The sequence below is a fragment of the Dendroctonus ponderosae genome, unplaced genomic scaffold, assembly GCF_020466585.1.
Source record: "Dendroctonus ponderosae isolate FM_Combo_2020 unplaced genomic scaffold, Dpon_F_20191213v2 Dpon_F_20191213_5, whole genome shotgun sequence".
NCBI lineage: Eukaryota > Metazoa > Arthropoda > Insecta > Coleoptera > Curculionidae > Dendroctonus > Dendroctonus ponderosae.
The window spans coordinates 6,863,502-6,886,256 of NW_026018715.1; the positions used below are offsets into that span (position 1 = coordinate 6,863,502).

General features: G+C 36.1%; 1 protein-coding gene across 1 annotated transcript in view; it reads right to left on the reverse strand.

The window, feature by feature from the left end:
• Positions 1-22,755, reverse strand: part of LOC109539638 (GATA-binding factor C) — a gene marked incomplete in the record, with an annotated part of 76,004 nt that overhangs the window by 2,489 nt on the left and 50,760 nt on the right. The window contains 3 exon segments of the mRNA XM_019907516.2: positions 1,009-1,226; positions 1,314-1,461; positions 13,838-13,972. Of these exon segments, the coding sequence (XP_019763075.1) occupies positions 1,009-1,226; positions 1,314-1,461; positions 13,838-13,972 (501 nt within the window).

Consider the following 22,755-nt stretch of genomic DNA (forward strand, 5'->3'; position numbering starts at 1 on the left):
GGAAATATAATAAATGAACAAAAAGGTCATGGATATGTTTATGTCAAGGTTCCAAAGCTTTCATGGCCGTTGTATTAACCCGCTGTAAAAAGATAAATAATATTTTCCATAATAGTCTTAGCACATTAATTTAGTTCAAAAAAATCATCCATAGAGTACCGCTGAAAATATTTCGAAAGTCCCCCTCCCCTGCACATTTGCAAAGAAATTCTAAATTGACTTTGTTACTCGATTAAATAATTCGTAATATAGATATATACATATAATAGAATGTCGATTATGTTGTAACTCGAGATATTAGTACCCTTACCAGGGTTGGTTTGTTTGTAAAACTGTGTATAATGATTTTTAAACCAACATTGAACAAATAATGCCCAAAACACTAATGAAACTGAGGTAAGCTTCAGTAGATTTTCAGAAAAAATGTCTGTTTCTTCCTGTCAAACAATCTATTGGAGTTTTGAAAACGACGATTTCAATGAACAATCTTTTATTTAAATTCAATGCTTCACTGTTCAATCACATTTGCGATTGATCAACGATTTTGCATGCAACATGGAATTAACATTTTGGACATATTCCAAGTCAATTGCAGGCAGCATCGATTGTTCCGGCTACTCTACTACTTTTAACTTAACACAGTCTGGTTAAAATAAAGAAAAACAGCAACATTTTTCCAATCTTGTTACATCCGATGACAAATTTCGTGACTGAGAAATAAATTCAACCCGGAAGAAATGAAAGAAAAAATGACTCTATTGATCCACCTTCTCGAAGCTGGACTTTACGTCGTAGACTTTGCGTAGATATCATGAAAAACCGTTACTTCGTACCAATTACTAGAGTAAAGTACACATAAAAAAATTCTTCAATACAAAAAAAAAACAGTTCGGGAGTGTTAAATCTGGAAATCCGCGCGGTCAATGGAAAACGTATTAGTAATGTTTTATTAAGACGAACCTCACAAGTTTAATAATCCGAAGACCAAGAATGAAATCCATGACCTACCATGCCGTTCGACGTGAGTCCTAGTCCCGCTGCACTCAAGGAACTCATGTGATGGTGGTAGGAGGCGGTTGGAGGTGGCGCTGGTGGCGGAGGGCCACTTACAAAGCCGTGAGGATGAGTGCTGTTTTGATACCAATGGCTCATGGCGTGATGGGGATGAAGGGCGGCATTCAAATGTGGATGACCGCCACCCATCGAGTTAAACTGCCCAAATCCGCCTGGAAATCAAAAAATAAATTAGTTTCATGATCGATAAAATCTCGAGCGGAAGGAAGAATCTCTTAACTAATCGGGAGGAAACTCACCTTTAGAGTCCAATGGCTTCATCATGTCACCCATCATTCCGCCTAACGACAAACAGGAAGCTCCAGACTTTTTCTTTTTACTCTTCGAGGATAACTTTCGATTTCTGGTCTGGATGCCCTCCTTTTTCATGGTGAGCGGTCGGTTTACCTGAAACAAAAAACACAATTTTTATTTGACCGAAAAAATTATATACCAAGATGAGATTAATTTTTGTCGGAATCAGGAGAACTTATTTGCCAAAAATGCATCAATGTCAAGCTTCGAAGGAGTCAACATTTGAATCCCAATCACGCAAAATATTGAGTAGAGAGCAAATGCGAGCTGATGACTCATGAATGTATATTTTCCTCTAGGGCACTTGGTATATATAGGGTGGCCCCTTCATCGGGACTGTAACTCAGATTAAATCGACTACCTATACAGAATGGCACAAAAAGTGATTGTTTATTAGGCGTATACCTTATATGTGAAAAATAAAGAAACATTTTTCCACATTACAGCGAAAGGAAATCAGTTTTTGGGTTATACCTTACTCAAGATTATTTCTGTTTCAGTTAGAGAATTTAATACTGTAATCATATGGTGTTTTTTTGGAATAATCGTAAATTTATTTACTCTTAACTCTGTATAGTTGAACTGATTTTGAAACGTGGTCCACTTAATTAGCTAAAAGTTGAGTCACCACGTAAATTCTTCTACATTTTACATATTTTTATTAGCGGTTTCTACTTGAGTACCGTTATTTCCAGGTCTGCTGCTACTAGGGCAGACCGTTTTCCCAATCAGTCAGCTTTTATCTGGTAATTTGCCATGGCATGAAACCGAACCAAAATAATCATACACCCATTATTCGAAAATGGGTACTCAGCGTACCACTCCCGCATAAATCTTGACAACCATTAAATTATACACTTGATCGTTTCGGTAGTTCTTCGGGTTGACAGATAGCAAGATTTCTTATAGGTGAGCCCGGCAGGAAACCTGCTACTTTAGAGTATTAATAATCATTTTATGATAAGTTTCTTTTCACGGCCCGGGTTCCTGATTGTTTACGATCGCTCGATGTCGAACCATTCTTTTCCTGCGTGGAACTGGTGCCTCTGTTGGACTAATTTTCATTTTGGCTTTGTTGTTTCACCGTTGAAAACCACCTGTTGAGACAATTCTACCAATTTGCGTAGCAAACAATTACTTTTAACAATGACGGCAGGTTTCCCAAACCATGTACGGGCTTGTACAAATTGTGAATGAAGGAAATTATGAAACTACTGATTACCATCAACCTTAAGACGAATTTCAGTGGGCGAAAAAAATTGAGACGCTTTATCTCAGGTAGAAGATCACATTTGTTAGGCTCGTTATAAAGGGTGCACTGACACTGATGTTTGTTTGCTACATAGACTCAATGAAATTATGGTAAATTGGTTGTTTGTCTCACAAAATGTTTTCTTTTCCGTTGCTTATATTCAAATCCACCGGGTGGAATTTGCTGGGAACATTGGAACTGCGGATATTTGGTGTGTCCATAGTTAAAACATCAGTTAATGTTTCCCCAAATTTTTTTTCTTTTGCAAAACTTTATCCAGGAAGTAACAAAGACACGCTCATGTTATACATTATATTTTTTAGCTACAAGGTAATTATACAATTTTAGCGCCTACATTGATCGACAGAGAATTTATTCAGTTATGAACAGGACGAGCATCTTTAAAATCGGTGGTTTTTATGATTCCCAAAGTCAAGTCGGGCATTTCATTCTCTTGCTAGAAAAAACGCGGTTTGGTAATTAGCCGATTTCTGAGAAACTGTAACAGATGTCGACTTCGAACATGCACTAATTGGTCGATAATCATTTTCTTTATGGCCCAAGAAAGTTTCCGAAAACCTAACTGTTTTGGAGACTTTTTGAAAAATTAAAAATTGAATCACTCGGTTTCTTCGTTCATTTTTAGCAAACAAAAAGAGTTTTGTTGAAGACCCACACTAAAATATGAAAATCTATATATTTCGCTTGCAATGTTTTTTAAAATTTCTGCTTCCAATTTGATTGCAGATTAGTTCTGCTGCGGAAAAGAAATTATACTTGCCTATTTATATTTGCAAAAATATAAGGAAAATCGTTGCAAATTAAAACTGCAAAACGTTCGCAGTCTTTGCCCGACAAACTTGGCACATTTGTGCGATATTCAACTAAACTTACACCTACATTTGAATGCCAAATGCATATTGTACATTGTTGCGCCCCCTTAATGCCCGAAATCCATAGAAAGCGTCCACATAAATAAAGATTAATCGGTTAAGACCTCGGCCAAATTCGCAGCTAAGCCCTATTTATAAAACACCGAGTTGGCAGAACGATCAAAGAAAGAATCGAAGAAGAATTACTTATCGCGATCCGGCAATCTCGGAAAGGCGTTCCATCGCAACTGACCGGAATAATGCTGAATTTGTCCGGGCTGTTTGCCGTTTCCGGGCTCACTTACTACGGGCATTGATGAGAAAAGTTCCGAACCATTGCCTTTATTTTATCGCTCAGGATTTGTCCGGATAAGACCACTCTCTAACACTCATGATTAGAAAAACGTTTCCGGCGCATCGGATTGCTGGTCCAAGACCGTTTTCCAAGAGTTTTTGTTTAATGATATTCTATGTATGGACTCCAAACAACTGTGCTTGAAGAAGCAATTAAAGCCTCAGCGCTTTGTCATTTTCCTATTGCACACTCACTTCCTTGGATTTTATATATCCATTCCATCTCACAGAGTTCTAAAAAGAAACATTGTGAAAGCAATCGAGTCGAATAATGTGCTCAAAAGCAAGTAAAACGATACTTTGAACAACAAAAGCTGTTATTTTCCACCCATGTCCTTAAAAGCCCGTACAACAAACATTATACGGTAATTGTCGTAATCTGTAGGGCCAATCTGGGCAATGAGAAAGGGCGGTGTAGGAAAAGGAACGATCTGCTCTGTAATTTAGTCACCCGCCGTCTTTGAATAGCTACCGGTACAAAAGTGCATCCCCTTGGATGACAAGAGCCCTACGGGTGTTGTTCCCGGATACAACAAGCGCTATTGATACAGTTGAATGTGTTTTTCTTATTTAAGTGAATTGATTTACGAAAACTATTTAAGTTTCTAATATTGGCAGATAATAGAGCACATCAATTTTCTGCGTATTTCCTTCAAAAAAAACCTTCTCCTCGAACACCACTGATAAACACACGGAATTCTAGTAAAACATGTCAGCATTTTCCAATTCCCGCTTTATACTTTCATGTACCTACCATGAATGCCCATTCAACGAGTTATACATGGTCTTCGTACTTCATAAATATACACCCATTCAATAGCTTCAGTTTCTTGTCCAGTTATTTATTCGGATGCTTCAGCAGTAGTCGATAAATTTCAAAGGTTGCACTTGAAGGAGTTGTTATTTTACATTTAGGTCTGGTTTTCCAATTCAGGCAACGTTTTCATCGAAATAAAGCTTAGTCAAAGGGAAGTCCGTGCAGACTACCAGGAAGAGTTAGCATATTAGATTTAAATGGCAGGAGAACGAAGCCATTATATCTTCTAATGTAGGCAAAACTAAATGTTTCACTTAGGAGTTTTGGGCATTTTTTTTATTTTGAATGGTTGTTTCTTTGTGGCAAGGTCTTCGAGTAGAACACTGTTTCATTTGAAAATAATGACTAAAAATGAAATGAGTATTAAATCTTCAACTAGTGATATCTTGAACAAATAAGACATGGACATTTGCCTCGTACTTCCCTAATAACCTTTTCAAAAGAAAAATGTGAAACAATCTGTACATAAAGAGAAAGTCTTCATTTCCAAGTCTTTAAAGTCTAAAGGGAGATAGTCATCAAATAGTTTTTAAAGTTAGGAATGTTATATAAAATGTTACATAAATGCTTCGTCAAGCGATATAATGTTTTGAAATCAAGATTGACAAATTGGCCGTTTATTGCTTTCATGAGACAAATGAAGAATGATAATCAATCACCGGCTGCCTCATTAACCAGTCTGCTTCCACAAGTCTTCAAATTAGAGTAATATTAAAAAAATAGTTTGGTTGATGTTAAGATCTTGTGAGTTAACCTGCTGCTTTGAATGCTGTATTTCCAAAACAATTGAAATTTGATGCTTGGAGTGAGAAAATCTGTAGTATACATGTGCTTAGTGAAAACGTGTCCAAAACGACTGTGTATGATTTCTTACACTCACGTTCTTCCAAACCAAATAGGCAGGATACATTTTCGGATTCGCCATTTTCTACTGAATTTAAAACCCGTGACGAAGTCCACCGACTCGTTGTTTAATGAGACAAAATACATTTATTAAACTGACACAGTATGCACTAAGCGCATTTGATGAACTTTCAAAGTAAGATAAATGTTAAAGAAACCTATTTTTGACCCAGCTGATGGAATTTAGATGAAGAAACTCATTTTTCGTCATTCAGCTCAGTAGTCCTTGCATTTACAAGTAAATAGCTTCGAGCCACACAAAATCATCCTCCTAACCATCTCAGAGCCTGTTGATTAAATTCAAAAATTTTTATACGTGTCCATTTGCAGCTAAAGTATCGTGTATAACATGAGGCACATCAGTACAAGAAACTCGAGTTCTGAAATGCGTCGGAGCGACAAAAAAAACCGCAACATCTCGATCAGTAAATCAGTCTGAATCGCGCGAGTTTTTCCAAGCACGTTTTCGACGTTCTTGAGGGTCGAATATGGGATCCGAGGATTCCTTTGGCGAGTAGTTATGTGCTTGAATTATTTAATTATCATTTTATTGTTCTTTGTGCGCTTTATGTGCATTTTATTAGCTGGGCAGTTCGGTGGGGTCCAAGTCGAGGTGAATTATGACCGTTGCGTGGAGAATATTATGACGAAATTAGCAGACTTAGTGCATGCTGTGGCTCAAATACCTTCCTAATTAAACATCAAGTAAAAATAGTAAATGCTATTTGACGATTGTTCGAATGCATTTCCTCTTGTAACTCTAATGCTATGGCATCTGGACGATGGTCGGATGGACATATCGAGGCCTCGAGCCACTCTCTGCCCAGTATATCATGCAGCAAGAGCCCACGCCCATTTCAAACAACGTCGTTACCCAACAACAATAACAATTTGTTACGAGAAGCAGTAATAAGCTTCATTTTAGATGTGGAGATATCGCCACGTCGTTTCACTCCACTACTGAAGGAGATCTTGCCTTCTGCCAATTTGTCGCAATTACACCAAAGTTGTCCCAATTAATTAGTTTTGTAATTGTAAAATAACAGAATGCATTTGTATGACTTGTCTCAACGATAAGTGCAAACTGTTGAAATCAAAGAATCTGCAAACTGTTTAAAAATAAGAGATCAACGAAGAATAATTTTCGAATTATTTGAATCAACGTTTTCAGTATTCAGTTCTTGAATTAAGGCATGAAATTCCGTTTTCCAATTCTATGTTTCCTTCCCTTTCAAACCTATGAGTTTTTCCGAATGAATTAAACGCAAATCAGTGAATAAATAACAAGGATGATAATATGAAGAAGAAGAAGATCTGAAACGCGCGCCTTAAGCTAGGCATGTGTAACAGTGTGTTGAGTTGTTGGCGCTCTGAGCGCAAGTGAGTTATAACTCTTCGCATCTCTAAATTGAAGAATTTCTTACAACATTCAATTCTCTAAGTGTATCTAAAATATATCAATTCATCGAGGTCACTTGAGATAAGTTCTAATATCGTCTTGAGATGCTTGAGAATAATATATGTTTAAGGAGAATAACGAATTTCAAAAATATTTTTCACTTAAGAAAAGAATCAAGAATTTTCAAAACCTTATCTGGCGAATCACCATACACTAGTGTATTCACATTATCATTACATAATATGTAGGCCTGGGTAAAACTGGGTTTGAGTTGCGCTTTTCAGGTGCTGTTTCTTTGTGAGTCGGTGAGTTATCTCATTGCGCCTCGCTGCGTCGCACTTTGAATTGCGCTTGTGGCGGAATAATTCTTGAAATCGGAACTTCTAAAGGGCATTTTTAATTCTAAATTTACAACAACGACTAAATTTACGACAATTTGTCTTAATGTCGTTCTTAAACGGGAAATATAGAATCATGGTGGACCTTATGGCAAGTGCAGTAGTCTGTTTGTGAAAGTGTAGTGAACTCCTAGAGCATTAATGGGTAGAAAATGAAGGATGGGGCCCCAGCTGGTAGAAAGGTGGTAATAGTGATCTCTTATCTATAAATCTTTTAGCGCTTGAACTGAGTTTAGTTTTCCGTCAAGCAACTGAAGTTTTATGGATTCTGTATATTTCTCTTTCTTTGCTTTGCTAATTTCAAATAAGTTTGTCTTTGGACATATTTCCTGCTGTACTAAACACCTTTTCTTCTTTCTTTTCAGGTGGCACTACGCAGATTTCGGTAAGCTTTCGGTAAACAATTACTTTGCCCCTGGTTTTCCATGTACATGTATAACTTTTAGTCCCATATTCATCAACTAAGTCGTAGCGTGGATTTGATATCCATTGAGATATTTGTTCTTTGGTAGTTGATTTTTACAATTTGGGAATTTTTTGGGGGTTTGTATTTTTGTATCAAGCTAATCTGAAGTTTTTCGCTAAAGAACCGCTTCAGATATGGAAATTCATCAGCATCAGTTATTGATAGTGTGGATTTGACGCCGATTAAACCATTTATTCCTTCACAAGAAATTTTTAAACTTTGATAATATTTTTGGCCGGCTTTGCATATTTACATCAAGCTCATCTGAAGCTTGTCTGCAAAGAACCGTTTCAGATATGCAAATACGCGTTCCAGCTTTATGTTTTTCATCAATAAAAGTCAAGAGTTTTAGTTTTGTCAGTTTTTTTTTATTGCAAAATCGACTGAAACATGACGACGCCTTTTTTGGCGTTCCTTAAGAACCATTTCAGTCACAGAGTTCGTTTTTATATTATTGGATAGAGAATTGGTAATTCGATTCAGTTATAATAATTTGCGTGAGTAAATTCCGATGGATTCGTCACAAAAAGTCACACGAAATTTGAATATCAGATATTTAGGAGCCACTTTACGACAAAATTTCATTTAAAAAAAAAACGTCTTCTACAGAATGTCAATTATTCAAGTTTCTACTGGCTTTACTTTGGCATATGGTATTTKTTATTGAAGAGTCTGCAKTTGCATAAAAGCGTWTATTTTCAATTCAACATATAAGAAGCGCGCAAAGTTCAGGATTTAATGTGATTTGAATSAATTTGTGAACCTTCACCTATAAACCTTATTCTTATAAAGGGGCGGATTAAAGCTTTACGAGGCYCTGGACTGGAATTTTAAAACCTCAMAAAAAAAGGTYACCAAATTTTTTACGAGTAACGTTTAATCAAATGGGAGACTGAAACGGAACTRCACCAGTGAGTTACTGTGCCGAYGCGTTGAGTTGGCGCACCAAACCATTTCGGCATCACTGCGCCAACTCCTGAAAATTAACTGAGTTTTCAACGCCTAATAATTTGTTTGTATATCTATTATACTATTTCAGATGTGAGACATGATGTGTTATTTTGGAAAAAAGAAATATGATTCTATCRAAAATGAAGTTCGTTCGAATAGTCATAATTGAAAWATGCTGCAGAATAACCTTGCACGTTTCTATTAGACAGTATGGCGTTTTTTCTATTAGACAATARGAYAACTATTGAAAGGAATTTCGACGTAAWGGCCTAAAGCCTTTACGTCGTTTTACGTTAAGAGATTTTGGAAAAAATGCGTTTATGTAATTTGCATTCTTTAATAAGGYATGGTGTTGAAACGTCCTTAATTTGGTGTTGCCCAATTAAATAATCCGCTAATAACGCAACGGTTGCCTGCGCTATGTTCAACCCATGTGGGACTCTGAAAAGGCTCACTCGAAAACTCTTAAATACGAACAACTGTCTCTTTATTCGGATTTTTAATGCGGTCTGATAGCCACGGACAAAGCTTTATTTGCATAGGCTTAAAGGATGCGAAAAATATACAACTTCGTCTTTGAAGCATGTGCTTCTTTAATATGGATATGAGGTTTTTACGAGAACCATTTTTTTCTCTTCTGYAGTACCRACAGTTTAAGGAATTTAGAGCATGACCGTCGACATAAACAGGTASATATGGAAAAACTATTTTAAATTGGAAAATCTTAAACAAAAATATTATTTACGAGTTGCAAGTACWAAATTATTTGTSMGKSTGTATTATTTAAAACTAAGTGAGTTGATAGAGCTTTTGGAAGCTCAAAARCCAAAAAGATTGATATAAAATAAGTTGGAATTAAAAAATTTTGKAAWAAWMATAAAGTAMAWACACAGTAAGYACAGGTTATGAAASTAAACAGAAATCTATTGGGTTTTCAGCAGTAYATCATTGGGCGATTTATTCGAGACTTAATCAAAATACATGCAYACTAAAAATTCACTTTTGACGTAGTTTACRATTTATTATWAAAATGTCGACATTTCGTGGCTAACAAACTACTCGTAYAATATAATCGCGTGTAGATCGAATTAATTTTAAGGGTCTTTATTACTGGTGCGGGATAATTTTGTGCAACTTGCAAAAATGCACCGACTGCAGCCTACGTCAACAGTGCAACAATAGCGAGAAGTAAAGTACGTGACATGGTAAAAATGTCGGCAACATTAAAACGAACAGTTTATGAAGAATTGCATAGGTCCACTGACCGCAGCTCTTTACTGCACTGCATATGTAATTAGTTGATGTCGCATAATGAAAGTACTACTAATTCAATTTGGCGGCATGTACAGACATGATCCAATTCAGGATGTCGCGGAATTTGTGCAGAGGTGTTGTGGAATCTCAGAAGAGCAATTATTCTCTGTGCGTGACACCAACTGCACTTTAACTCTTTTTTTAAACTAAAATGGTCAAAAGTTAATTATCCATTTAGACTCAATAGACTTGCAAATAGTCGTGATTAATCTGGACGAACTCAGTGAATTCTGGTAAAATGCACTGCTTCTATTTTAGAAATAAAATAATCTGACTCTGAACGATTTCAAGGAACGGTGCAATTTTTATATATGTTCGAAACGCAGCAAATTGACACGAACTGTAAATTAAGAAGAGAACAGCTTCCAACTTTAACGGTTATTATATATATTAACTTATGGAAAACGGCAAAGATGTATTTTCGTCGGTTGTATGCCAAAGTTGTTAGCCGAACAACAATCCCGGTTTTTAGTATTACATATTTCCAGTAATGTGAGGAAAATCAATCGAATACTGAAAGAGGACGCCCATATGCTTTCTCTAGAGGCAAATCGATTTATAATSTRTGTCTGTTTCTAATCAGTTATGTGATCAGTTATTTCACAAAGGTAAAAAGACACAGKACTGCCACTGTTCAACAAATGGRTTTYAGATCACAAATGCCTTAAAAATGAAAAATGCTCWTTTCGCAAAACGCACTTTATTGAACCATAATATTGGAWGCTGCTGATGATGAATAAGTTGAACTCATTTGCGTTCAGTAGCGTTAAATGGATCGTCAATTAGATTTAAATAAAAGAAATATAGGTGTCAAGTAGAACAAGTAGAAGATAAATTTCAAGTCGCGCAATTCCGAAAATAAATCCACTTTTAGGAAAAATCCTAAAGAGTATGAGAAATATTTATATATTATTTAAGATTAACACAATTTAACGCACATTTATGAGTAAAAGCTCAAGAACCAATTACTGAATTTAGAAATTGTAAAACTCTATTTTCAAAAATACGAACTCACTGCATTAATTGATCATAAGACCTGAAATTATTGCAGACGAACAGCCACACAGAATTAATAATGAGTAGAATCGAACGTAAGTAGTTTAGTGATGGATCTTTTTGAATCCGAAAAATAACAAATAATGTGATACTTCGTACATTTCAACATTCTGAGCTTGGCCACCTTGTCCACTTTAGGAAAGTTGATAAAAGTGTGCTTTTAAAGAAACCACGCACTATAAGTTCTTAAGCTAAATACATTTTAATGATCATTAACAAAAACGTATCATTAAAAGAATATTTTAAATAAATTAATATTCTATTGGCAACGCCACATAATATGAAAATATTCCAAATTTTGTTTTGGATTGAAATGAAACAAACAGCTTTTTAGAAACGACCATAAAACGGACATATTTAGCATTATGCGTATTGGAACAGTTTACCTAAACACAATCTGATCTGAAGTGAGTTTACTCTTGCACTAAATGCTTTGCTTTTAGAACGATCTTAAGCGGCCATCGCACCTGTTGGTCTCTTGGTTCTACTGTTTAATTTGTAAGAAAATCATGTTTTTCTAACGAATTTGTAGTGAATTACTTCCTGTCTCATATTTGTTCGAAAAATGTGAAAAATGGAAACAATTATTATTAAATGAGGGATTTTTTCAATTCTATTTTTATCATTGCAGACATACCAGTGTCTCTAAAAAGGAAAACTACATAGTCAAAGACACAATAAATGAGGAAACGTAAAATAAAACAATGCAAACCACGTCTCCTCTGTGTGGAGATCAAATGTCATCACGTTGTATAACGTCCAACACGGACTGCGTACATTTTTCCCAACACCCTGTGGCTATAATAATGTGATATTAATCAAAAACAAGACTGCAAGGTTCTATTGGGAATGCAAAAGTGTGATAGAAATGAAATAAAATAAAAGTAAAATGCTTAATTAAATTCTAGAGATTGAACCATCAAACAACTTAAAAATCAAAACTCGACGATCTTTTTTCATTCTCGAAAGAGTGTGAATGAACCCCGTTTTTTCTGTGTAAAATTTTTATTCCGTCTTTTCTGTGTACTTCAATTGTATATTCTCTGGTAACTTTTCAGATCTATTAAACGATTTTAGTGATTTCTCAGAAACTGGTGCTAGACTTGGGTAACAGTGTGCTGAGTTGCGCTATTGAGTTGTTGCCGCTCTTTGAGTTCTCGAGTTATAACTCATCGGTTAATTAGTTATAAATGATTTGTTGAAGCTTTACGAGACTCGAATTTTCACATCTAAAAATATTTTACTACTTTGTTGAAACAACTGAAAAAAGTAATCTATATTTTCCTAGCAACAGAACTGAGTTCATAGAAAGTCGACGAGTTTTCTTGTAAAATCTCTCTTAATTTTTTTTTCATAAAAGATTCAGTTTGCCAGTATTTTACAGTAAAACGTTAGGAAAAACGCGGTTTTCTGTTTAGAGACAGTGTTGTTTCGAAATATTGACCTAAAAGTGAAGACACCCCAGTTTCCAAAAGTTTTCCAAATAAATGATTATAAACTTTCGCTTTTTCAGTTCGGTGAAAAAAAAGACCCAGAATTCATTATTAGGGCTTGGCCCATAATTCAAAGCTGCAAAAAGTTTTCCAAAAATGTTTGCAAAGCGGTTAAAGAGGCGAGTGTTTAACTTATAGTTTTTCACAGAAAATAACTGAAGGTCGTCGGTATTTTAAATACAAAATAATGCGATTTTTGCGTAGAAGGAATTGCTTAATAGAAACTTTTTCAAAACTAGAATAACCTGAAAATTTCAAAGAGCTTTAAAAATCTTCAGAGCGATGAGGGCAACGAATTTTACAGATAATTTTTTGTAAACTTTTGCTCTTTTGTCGTTTTTTCAAGATAATCTTAAATACTTTAGGTAAAAAACTAAAAAAATTATTTGGTTTTTGTGCCATATTCGAGGCGAAATTTTATTTTGCACAACTTTTATTTTCGTGATCGGTTTTGGAGAAAACCTTAATGGTTTTCGGGGAAAAACGGGAGGAATTTATTTTCATTTTCGTTTCGAATTCCATTCTGAAAAAAGTTTTAGTCAAATTTTTGCGAACCTATAAATTTACCTTGTCATTTTTCGCGTAAAGGACCTCCAGATCGTCAGTATTTTAAAGTGAAACTCTACAAAATACAGCGTTTTTTTGTAGAAAGTAAATCAAAAAAAATCAGTCAAAACTAAAAACCACATTTTTTGAACAAACTCTGCAGTCTTCAGAGGAATGGTGGTGACGAAATTTCTAAATAATCTGTTATAAACTTTCGCTTATTCCGTTCGTTTTTTGAAAGAAAATTATTTGATTTTTGTTCCAAATTCGATGCTGGAAAGGGATTTCAAACCTTTTTGCAAAGCGAAGAAGAATTCGAAATTCATTTCATAACTTTTCACGGAAAATACCGTAAGTTTGTCAGCATTTTGTAAAGTGAAACTATAGAAAATTGAGCATTTAGAAGAAAGAGTAACTTGGCTAAAACTGGAAGATTTTGAAGACATTTTGAAAATATTATTAATTAATGACTCTTAAAATAAACCCAAAAGTAAGTGAAAAAACGTCAAAATTAAATTTTAAAATAGTTGCGACGAAATGAGCTGGCAAGGAGTTGAAAGAGCAATCAACACAACGATCAGTAAAACCGCCATGGTTAAATAGACCATTTTTAACAACACACTAGATCCATACAGAGAAACCACTTACATTGTGTAGTTTGTAGTAAAGTCCGCAGGCATTGCACACTGGTTCCCCATTTTGATTCCGTCGCCAGAGCGTCGTTGTCGTCGTTTTGCAGTTCGCACAACTCGTTCCTGCCCTCCTGGCTGCACTTTGTAAACTCTGAAAACAACAGAAACAACTTCATTAACCTCTGGCCCAGACGCAACAGCTCCAACATCTCCCGCAAACTCCCCTCATTAGAGAATTATCAATTCAGCTCTCGTTTCTGGTAGTACTACAACCAGAACCCGATTAAAAATCGTTATCCACATCTGAAATAACCACGTCTTTGTCCGCTAAACATTTATCAGTCCACTTCCATTCTCCGGAGTTCGAATGCGCTCTAAAACTTGTGTCACTGAAGTAAACCCATTGTCAGATTTAATTGGATAGCGATCTCCCAGCGATAAGGCTGGCTCGGCAATAAGGGTCCGAATCGCTAGCAGGTCAATTCAGGATCGCTGTACATTTCTCTGAATTGAAAGCAGGCGAATTTCGGCCTTAGTGCACGGATGGCATCGCGGACTTGATTGATTAGAAGATAAATGGGGTTTAAGTGTCGTCTGGGTGGTATAATCACAAAAACGAACAAGATGTGGGGACAGTATTTATTGCTACGACCGCCCGTCTGTTAGTACTGAAGCTCGGATTTTTTCAAATCGTTGCTTAATGTCCAAGCACAGGTTTAGACCCCTAAAAATGGAACTCAAATAGCCAATATTTTTGCTAGTGAAGTAGTAAAATCAAGAAAAATTTGAATATTATGTTTGACTTGTGCCAATTTGATGCAACACTGGTTTTGAAAAATTAAAACATTTTTAAAAACTCTTAAAATTATATGGGACATCCAGTTCTTCCATATAATGTTCAAAAATAAAATTCTGCCATTAGTACCAAAAGAGTGCGAGCAGAAGATCCAACGATAATTTACAGAATAAAATATTTCAAGTTATAACATCAACAAAAGTCATAAGTATTTTATTTAGTTTTAGCTCCAACCTGAACCTTAGATTAGCAATACCAAAATGTATATATTTTTTTGACCACTCTGTAAATAAACGAGATAAGTAAGCGAAAATTTCAAAGACACATATATATATACACGGTCTATCTTAAAGGTTGTACTGTTCAAGTACAAAAAAAAATGTTGTCCGTTTTTGTCTGTTTGTTTTTTTATGTGAAACTTTCACCAAATTTGCATTTTGAATTTTTGATTTTCCACCCTGTAGAAACTTTATCTGAAGCAAATTAAGAATTGCACTAAATAGCTCTTCAAACAGAAATAGACTCCCTCACAGCAAATCACAAATGTTCAATTTGCAATAGCTTCACCTTAAAAGTACACACCTGAACAGCAAATGAGTGAATGAAAGAATGAAGCTCAAAAAATGACGAAAAATGAATTGAGATCATAACAAATTTCATCTGGCTCTTGAAGAATATTTTAAGTCCAAGACCCGTTTCAAATAATCTCAACTTCAAACACGTATTACTTGCTGTGTGTTTGATTTGTATGCGCATTAATTGATCAAACCGCGTACATTAATAATGGCAATGTAAGTTGATTAAACCGATTTAGCTGGAAAAATGAGAGCGACGCTGTGAAGATCCAGGAAAGCAAATAAAAACAAGCATCATCATCGATCGACAAAACAAATTATCGCCCTGCACAGTTGGTAGCGCGTAAACCAAATCAGATAAATTATCGTTAAATCGTTATCATTTAATCGCGCTCTCGTTATCTTTTTATCTCAATCCGTCTCAGGAGGACCAACAGTTTACCCATTCCTGCTGCAACACGGCAGTCATTTTTTAACTGTCGATAGTGGCAACCGATAATGCCAGACGTGTTGATTGCAACTACGAGCCTTCATAAATGATAATATAATGTGTAATTAACTATTTTGCATTTTGCTCTGTCGAAAGTGCTATGGCCGTAGCAGCCGTGAGAGCACTGAATAATCACTCCAACGCTTTCGGGAAATTTTCAGGCAATTTTCGGTTGCTGCCAGTTAATCTTTCAAGCCCAGCTGCTTCGAGAATTAGCTTAATTGCACGCAAAAAATATACATTTACCGGCACATTTGGCCTGGCCATAGCACCATTCTTCCTCCCAGTGACGAGGAAACGCGCGTTGAGGCCTGATTTTTTAAAATTGATTTTACCATTCCATTTCTCATGGTAATACGTTATCATCAAGTGTCCTTATTTACGAGTGGTACGAACGAGAGAGTTCCTCATCGGCGAGCAAATGGAAAAAATGATAAACGGTTATGAAATGAGTAATAATATGTTCAGGTAGCCGTCTTTGCTGATATATCTTGCCTTTTAAGTAGATGTTTTAAGGATGTTATTATGAGAACTGCGAATTCATGAGGTATAGCCATGTTGACAGCCGATTGTTAAACCATCTATTTGCAGAAGAAGAAAGAGGAGTTGCATCTGAAATTGCTCATTCCGGAACAGGTGGAACAATTTCCCACTTTAGTTGAACTTGATTGTTTTTACACGTATGCTCAATTATTATCTGGAATCCCTAAAGTATTTGTGAGATAATGCTTTAGGCAGTGATCTTCTAAAGCACATATTATCAATGTCGTTTTTAATGTCAATGTTATCTTCACCAAGCTAGAACATGTTGATAGTTAAGTGGTTTGTCGATTTATTTGCATTAATAATGTGATTAGGCTCGCATCGATCACTTAATTTCAACAGCAGAGATGAAGAATGAGTTATGTTAAACTAATCCGGTTAATTGTCCATTGTGCGTATATTATTAGTGACAGTAACTATACATCAGCAACAAAGTCTACATGACTGATCCTCAATGTTCCAATTAAAGAGCAAAGTTTCAAACATCCCTGGTTTTAAACAACTAGCTACTACACTCGTTTGAACTTTTTGTTTGGCTTTTCATCAACTTCATTGGAAAATTGCGGATATAGCTGAAAGTGCTATTGTTAAAATATTGCTGATTGATCCTGACGGTGAAACGGAACACTACAAAACTGGTAACAAGGGGATGAAGAAAACGCGAGAAAATTCAATGCTATTGGACGAAGCATCTTTCGACCAAATGAGAACAACTTTCCAATGAATGAAAGTTGAATTTATTTTGTCGTCCGGCAATGGAAAATTAAGCTTTGCAAACCAGCAAACATTTCAATGTGAAACAAAATAGACACTAGTTACGATAGTGGCCAATTTGTGTTTGAACGATAATATCCGGTTTGGTAAAAGCGATTGTTTATATAAATTGCTGTCCATTGCAATTATATTGAACATCAATTTTAAATTGTATGATTATTTGTATCCAAATTTATCCAGAGCGTCATTTCCAACACACCATTAAGGTTGGACTGAAAAATAGAGCTCCATACCTTATTAAGCGGAAAACGATTTCATCGGTTTAAAAAATTAATAATAAAACAAAATAAAATTATTTAGCCACAATCGATTTTATTTGGTTTCTGTACTTTCAGCGTTTGCTTTGTCGATCGTTTATGACGGTTGCTTATATTTGCTTTCTGGATATTTTCTGCGTTGTACTTATTTTCTGAACATAGTCGTTTAGTAGAATATCATTATGAGCAGATTGAAATATGGAAAAATTAGGCATCAGCCTGCAACTAATGATCAGCACTTATGCGGTTGTTCAACGTAAATCGGATCTTGGACGGCTCCCCAGAAGAAACGATTTTACTTAAAGACCGTAATCGGGTTGTTGTATCTGTCAGGCTTAAAAGGAGTACATTCCGACGTTCGATTTCGTTCGGAGCAATCGAATAAAAACAAATTTGACATTAATTCTGATTGATACCTGAGAAATGACGCACGTGAAGTCCGTGGTCGAAGAGAGCACGGAAAAAGGCAAGAATGAAAGCTCAGCAAATCAGGGGCGTTGCATCAAAGAGGCCACTTGATTGGAATGTCTGATGCAGCGCGAGCAGATTGAGCAGTTTTCCTGTTGAAAAAGCAATGTCGTCTTGCGAAATCCAAGATCGGAAAATTGCCCATTACGGCGTTTGTTATTGAAAATGCGTATGACAAAGCATCGGACAATAGCGCCGCCTATGCGAAGAGATCAGGTAGAAAAATACAGTCCATCCCATCAAGGATGACAATAAACCACTTAGTCGGAATGATTCTGGTGATCGGCCACACGTTTGTTCCTGACTGACATTTCGAAAAAAAACCATTCTTTGTCGCGGTAAAAGCTTTTTGACACAATTGGAAGGCTTTTTACGTTTTGTGCCTTCGCATGGAGCGCTCCAGTGCCATTGTTTATGGAAAGCGGCAACTGATTAATCCATTCAAATCGGCGGATTCTCTTTTGCTAGACGAAGCAGTCGAGCGCGATTGAAGCACTCTTCTTCTGCCATCTCTTTGGGTATCTGTGACAATCTTTGTGTATGGATACATTCCGACGTTATCGTGGGAGGAATCGTGGAATTTCTCCGTCAATTTCGATGATGCCATTCGAAATCTGCAGCAAACCGTGACGCATTCGACAATGTTCCAGTGACATTGCGTTAATTGATCACAGTATACTCAGCAAAAAGTTCCTAGCTCTAGTTCTAACGCGTAGCAACCAATGTCCTCTTTATTTTCTTTGTGAAGATCACCATTAGGTCCGGATCTAACTCGAAGGCTTTATTTCCTTGTCCACTTTCTTGTTTGGTTTTTTGTTAACACTACAGTTGGATGGCACAACCATTTTTCGTATATCCAACCTCCTCACCTATTGCTAAAAGTATGATGTCATCCGCAACAGATGAATTTAACATCTCTTATGAGTTATCCCCTTGTTTATTTAGAGATTTGTCCAACTTCACCACTTACTTCTTGGAATATTTCCTCTATTCCGTCCCACTTAGACTTTGATCTACTGCTCTTTTATAATATTGCCTCTTTCTTTTGCACTACTTTCCAAAGGATTTCTGGAATTGTATATAAATAAATGGCTTTATCATCAACTCTCTATGATCTTGAATGTCAGTTGTAAATATGCAAAAAATATTGGGAAAAGAGTGTCACTAGGACCAATTCAGATATAGAAGTGGGCACGATTTGCGAGAGAAACATGGTGTAACTGAGTGCAAAATTCACAACGAAGCTGTAAGTGAACTAATGGAAGTTGAACATGTTGGACTTGTGGTAAGAAATTTGGCATTAATAATAATTTGTAATTTAGAGTCGCAATTTGCATTGACTGTGAGACCAAAGCGAGTAACCTTCTATCTTTATAGTTGAAATGTTTGCGCAATCTAACGACGAAAATGTTAATGTTTGCCTCTAAATCCTTCTAACGGATACCACCGCCAAGCATGAATCTTTAACAAGTAAAAGGTTGGTTCGGATGGCTGGATTCGGAAGTTGGGCTACGCCAATGTAGCTCGTTCAGTTGAAGGACTCTCCCATAAGCCGGGATACGTGGAACCCGTAATATATAGATCCATTTTTTTACTATTTATTTATGTTACATGCACCGGGGGCCGATTTTTAATAAAAAGACTCACTTTCCACCGAGCGCGCTCTGTAATTATAGGCTGAAAATTAAAACGGATCACAATGTGAAAAAACAAAGCGATCGTGGCTTCGATCCGAAGAACCTACAAGGAATCGTGGACCTAAACACAGTCTCAAGGTATATCGGAGTTAATAAGTTGCCGCCCAGTTATTTCGAGTATGATTTACGGCGATTTCTGAGCAGCTGAGGGGTGAAGAAACTACACAGGACCCCATACGATTCACCTGTCGCATTGGATTAACATTTCGGTTTAACTACTTCCTGTCTTGCAGATGTCTCGCGCGCGCCACCCATTACTACTAATTGACCCATGTACTTGTTCCTAACATTTTGATACCCGCGAAATCGGTAAACGACGCTCTATTAGCTCTCGAACACCCTGGAACACGTTAATAAACCTTTTGATTTTTCAAATCTACACGAATCGATTTTTTTGCCTTGAAAGGAAAACTTGCTTAGCCTCCAACCGGAAAATTTTAAAGGCTTTCAAAGAGTTCCTGACTTTGTGATTTAAATGCCACTTTGCAAATCACATAACATCGTGCTTCTGATGAGGTCTTTGATCCTCCCCGCTACACCAACCTCCCGGTTGCAATGTTTAAAACAAGGGTTTCTGCAGATGAATGTTGTGGTTCTGGATGTTATTCTATAGGATGTCTCAAAATCAATTAGACACGAAGTTTTTTTTGCTCAAATACCGACCATGCAACAACAGGCAACGATCAAACCAAAGTAAAATTTTGTCTCAACTGTATGTTTGTAAGGGATCATTTTCAGTTCATTTTTCCGTAGATAGTAAGCTGAGTTATAGATAATATTAGGCGTTTTTTAATTTAATTTCTAAATTGTAAATTTTATTAAAAAAATTACTTAGAACGTCTGCATGAATTGCACTACAATAAACAATTTTTTATCATTGCACATAAGTTGTTAGAATTCTCTGTGAGCATATCTGCTATCATTATTGGATAATTATGTGAAGGTGATAAATCGGGTGATTGTGATGGACATGTATTTTTGGTTCCCAATTTTTTTCAAAGCAATTTTGATTTTTCACAATTCACAATGTGTTTTGCAGTTTTATAGCAAAGCTTAGAAACATTAGCTTTAATTTTACAGAAAAAAAAACATGTAAGCTTATGTACAGCGTTTTCCGTATCGTGGACGAGATAACCTGCCCGCATTAGTACTCATTGTTTATACAAATTAATGCTTGGATAGTCAATAGCAAATACATATCTGAATATGCAGTGCGCAAAGCAAAACTCTTACATTAAACTACACATGTATATTAATTCGGAATTGGTTCCCCATTCAAAATTAAGGAAAATAGGCGCGACACTTGCGACACCTCTTCAACAACTTTCGCTTTCTTAAAAGAATTAATTTGTTTATAATCATATACACACCGCGGAATTAACGCAGATTTTGTGTATGTTCGACATTTTTGTACATTTCAAGTTATCAACAGCACAATATAAAAAGTAGAACGTTTATTATAGGTATTACATACTTAATAAAATGTAGCCAATAATATGTTTAAATAATATTAAATAACCACGTTTCTTCTAATTGATTAAAATTTATTCGTACCTTTTCAAAGTCAATAACACATCATTTAGAATGTGTCACCCCGTATATTTCTGAAGTGTGTGTGTGTGTGTGTGTGTTAAGTTTTTCGAGCGTCACGCAGTTATTATAATGTAAAACAGGCTGATTGGAATCAAACTCTTGTAATCGTTCCATATTCAATAGATTCAATAATCCAGTGAATAAGCCGAATGAACAAAACAGTGATCACATCGCAGCAACAACAAATAAAAAGCCGGTATCAGATCATCGAGCTGGAGAGCTTAAAAAGCCAAAAAGCTCAACCGTAAAGCAAACCGAGTAGGACAACTCTCAGCGACTGTCTGCGAGTGATTGACACGTAAGGCATTGATTGACAAGTCGATTGATGCGATCGATCTCCATCAGTGTAGATCACGTCCAATACAATGGCGAGCCTTTTTCGGTTTTCGCGATTTTTCGAAAGCCTGACTGCATTTTGCTCGAGCATGCCGAACAATGGTCGAGTTTTTCGCTCGTTCGCGGAATTTCATGATAATTTTACCGATTCAGAACGAGCGAAAGACGCTCAAAGCTCAAAGACGTGGCACTGCCATTAATAAATTGTGGAACTGAAAAAGTCCCTGTAAAAACGGTGAAAGGAGCCGCAATTAAAACGCAATTTTAACCTCGGGTGCAACATGAAATTCGCTTAGCCAGCCATTTAATTTCGCACATCACAAAACGAAGAAAACCGGACAAGAACTGCCGATAGTCCATTAAGAAAGGCGTTGGGCATAAATCTCGTTTTAACATATTAAATTTTCATCGATAGGTAGGGGTGGATCGAGGTAATCGATGTTAGTGACCAAGCAGTGGCGTGACGTTCCATGAAAAATTGCAGCTTGAATTGGCTTTCATTCGTTTTCCTGCTTTTGCCGTATATAATTCGATGTAAGGTCTCAATCAATTTATGCGCCGTGGCACCTTAAGTTATCAGTAACAGACAAAATGTGGTGCCCTTTCTTCACGACAGCGTAATCAGAAAAACCAATCGGGAAATCAAACCCATAACAGAAAAACAACCATGAATCCTGTATTAATGAACTGTGAACCTAGTGAAGCAAAAGTGTTGCCTTGCCTTTGTGAGACTTACTGAAAAAGCATTTTCAAATTCAGCATTGCTGTTATGCAAAATTAGTAGTTATTCTATGGTCTTGGCAAATTTTTTCAAAAAAAATGGGTCAAAAGAACCTTTTTCTTGGGTATCTTGCCTCATTCAATGCCTCAAGGCAGAATTTCCTCACGCTGTCTATTACAGATTCATAGGGTGCTCTTATGAAAGAAATGATCTTCAACAAAAGGTAATCAAGAGCTATAATCTACAGAGTTTCCTACGGCACACTTGGCTCGAGCTATATTATGAAATAAGAGCACTCTTTACCAATCGGTCGTTTTGCAAGACTAATATTTTTGGGGCGAAATACCCAAGAAAAAGAGTTGAAAACATGAAGCCCTCTTTTTAGTCCATTTGAGCAGCTTTAAACTGAAAATCCGCCTAAAAATCGAAGGTTTTTTGGTAAATACTTAAAACACGTTTCAGAGTTTTTGAACTTCGCAAATTAACTTCTAGAATAACCAACTACGATTTAATGTTCAAATTAATCGAGAAATATGTGTTCCAAGGTTGGCGCCAGAATACTCATGAAGGTCATCGATTTATCATAAATTTATTTGCATCAACACAAATAATATTTTTTTTGTGGATTTTTTATGACAACCATGTAAATAATTATTATTTTGCTTTCTTATGCGTTTGAAGACA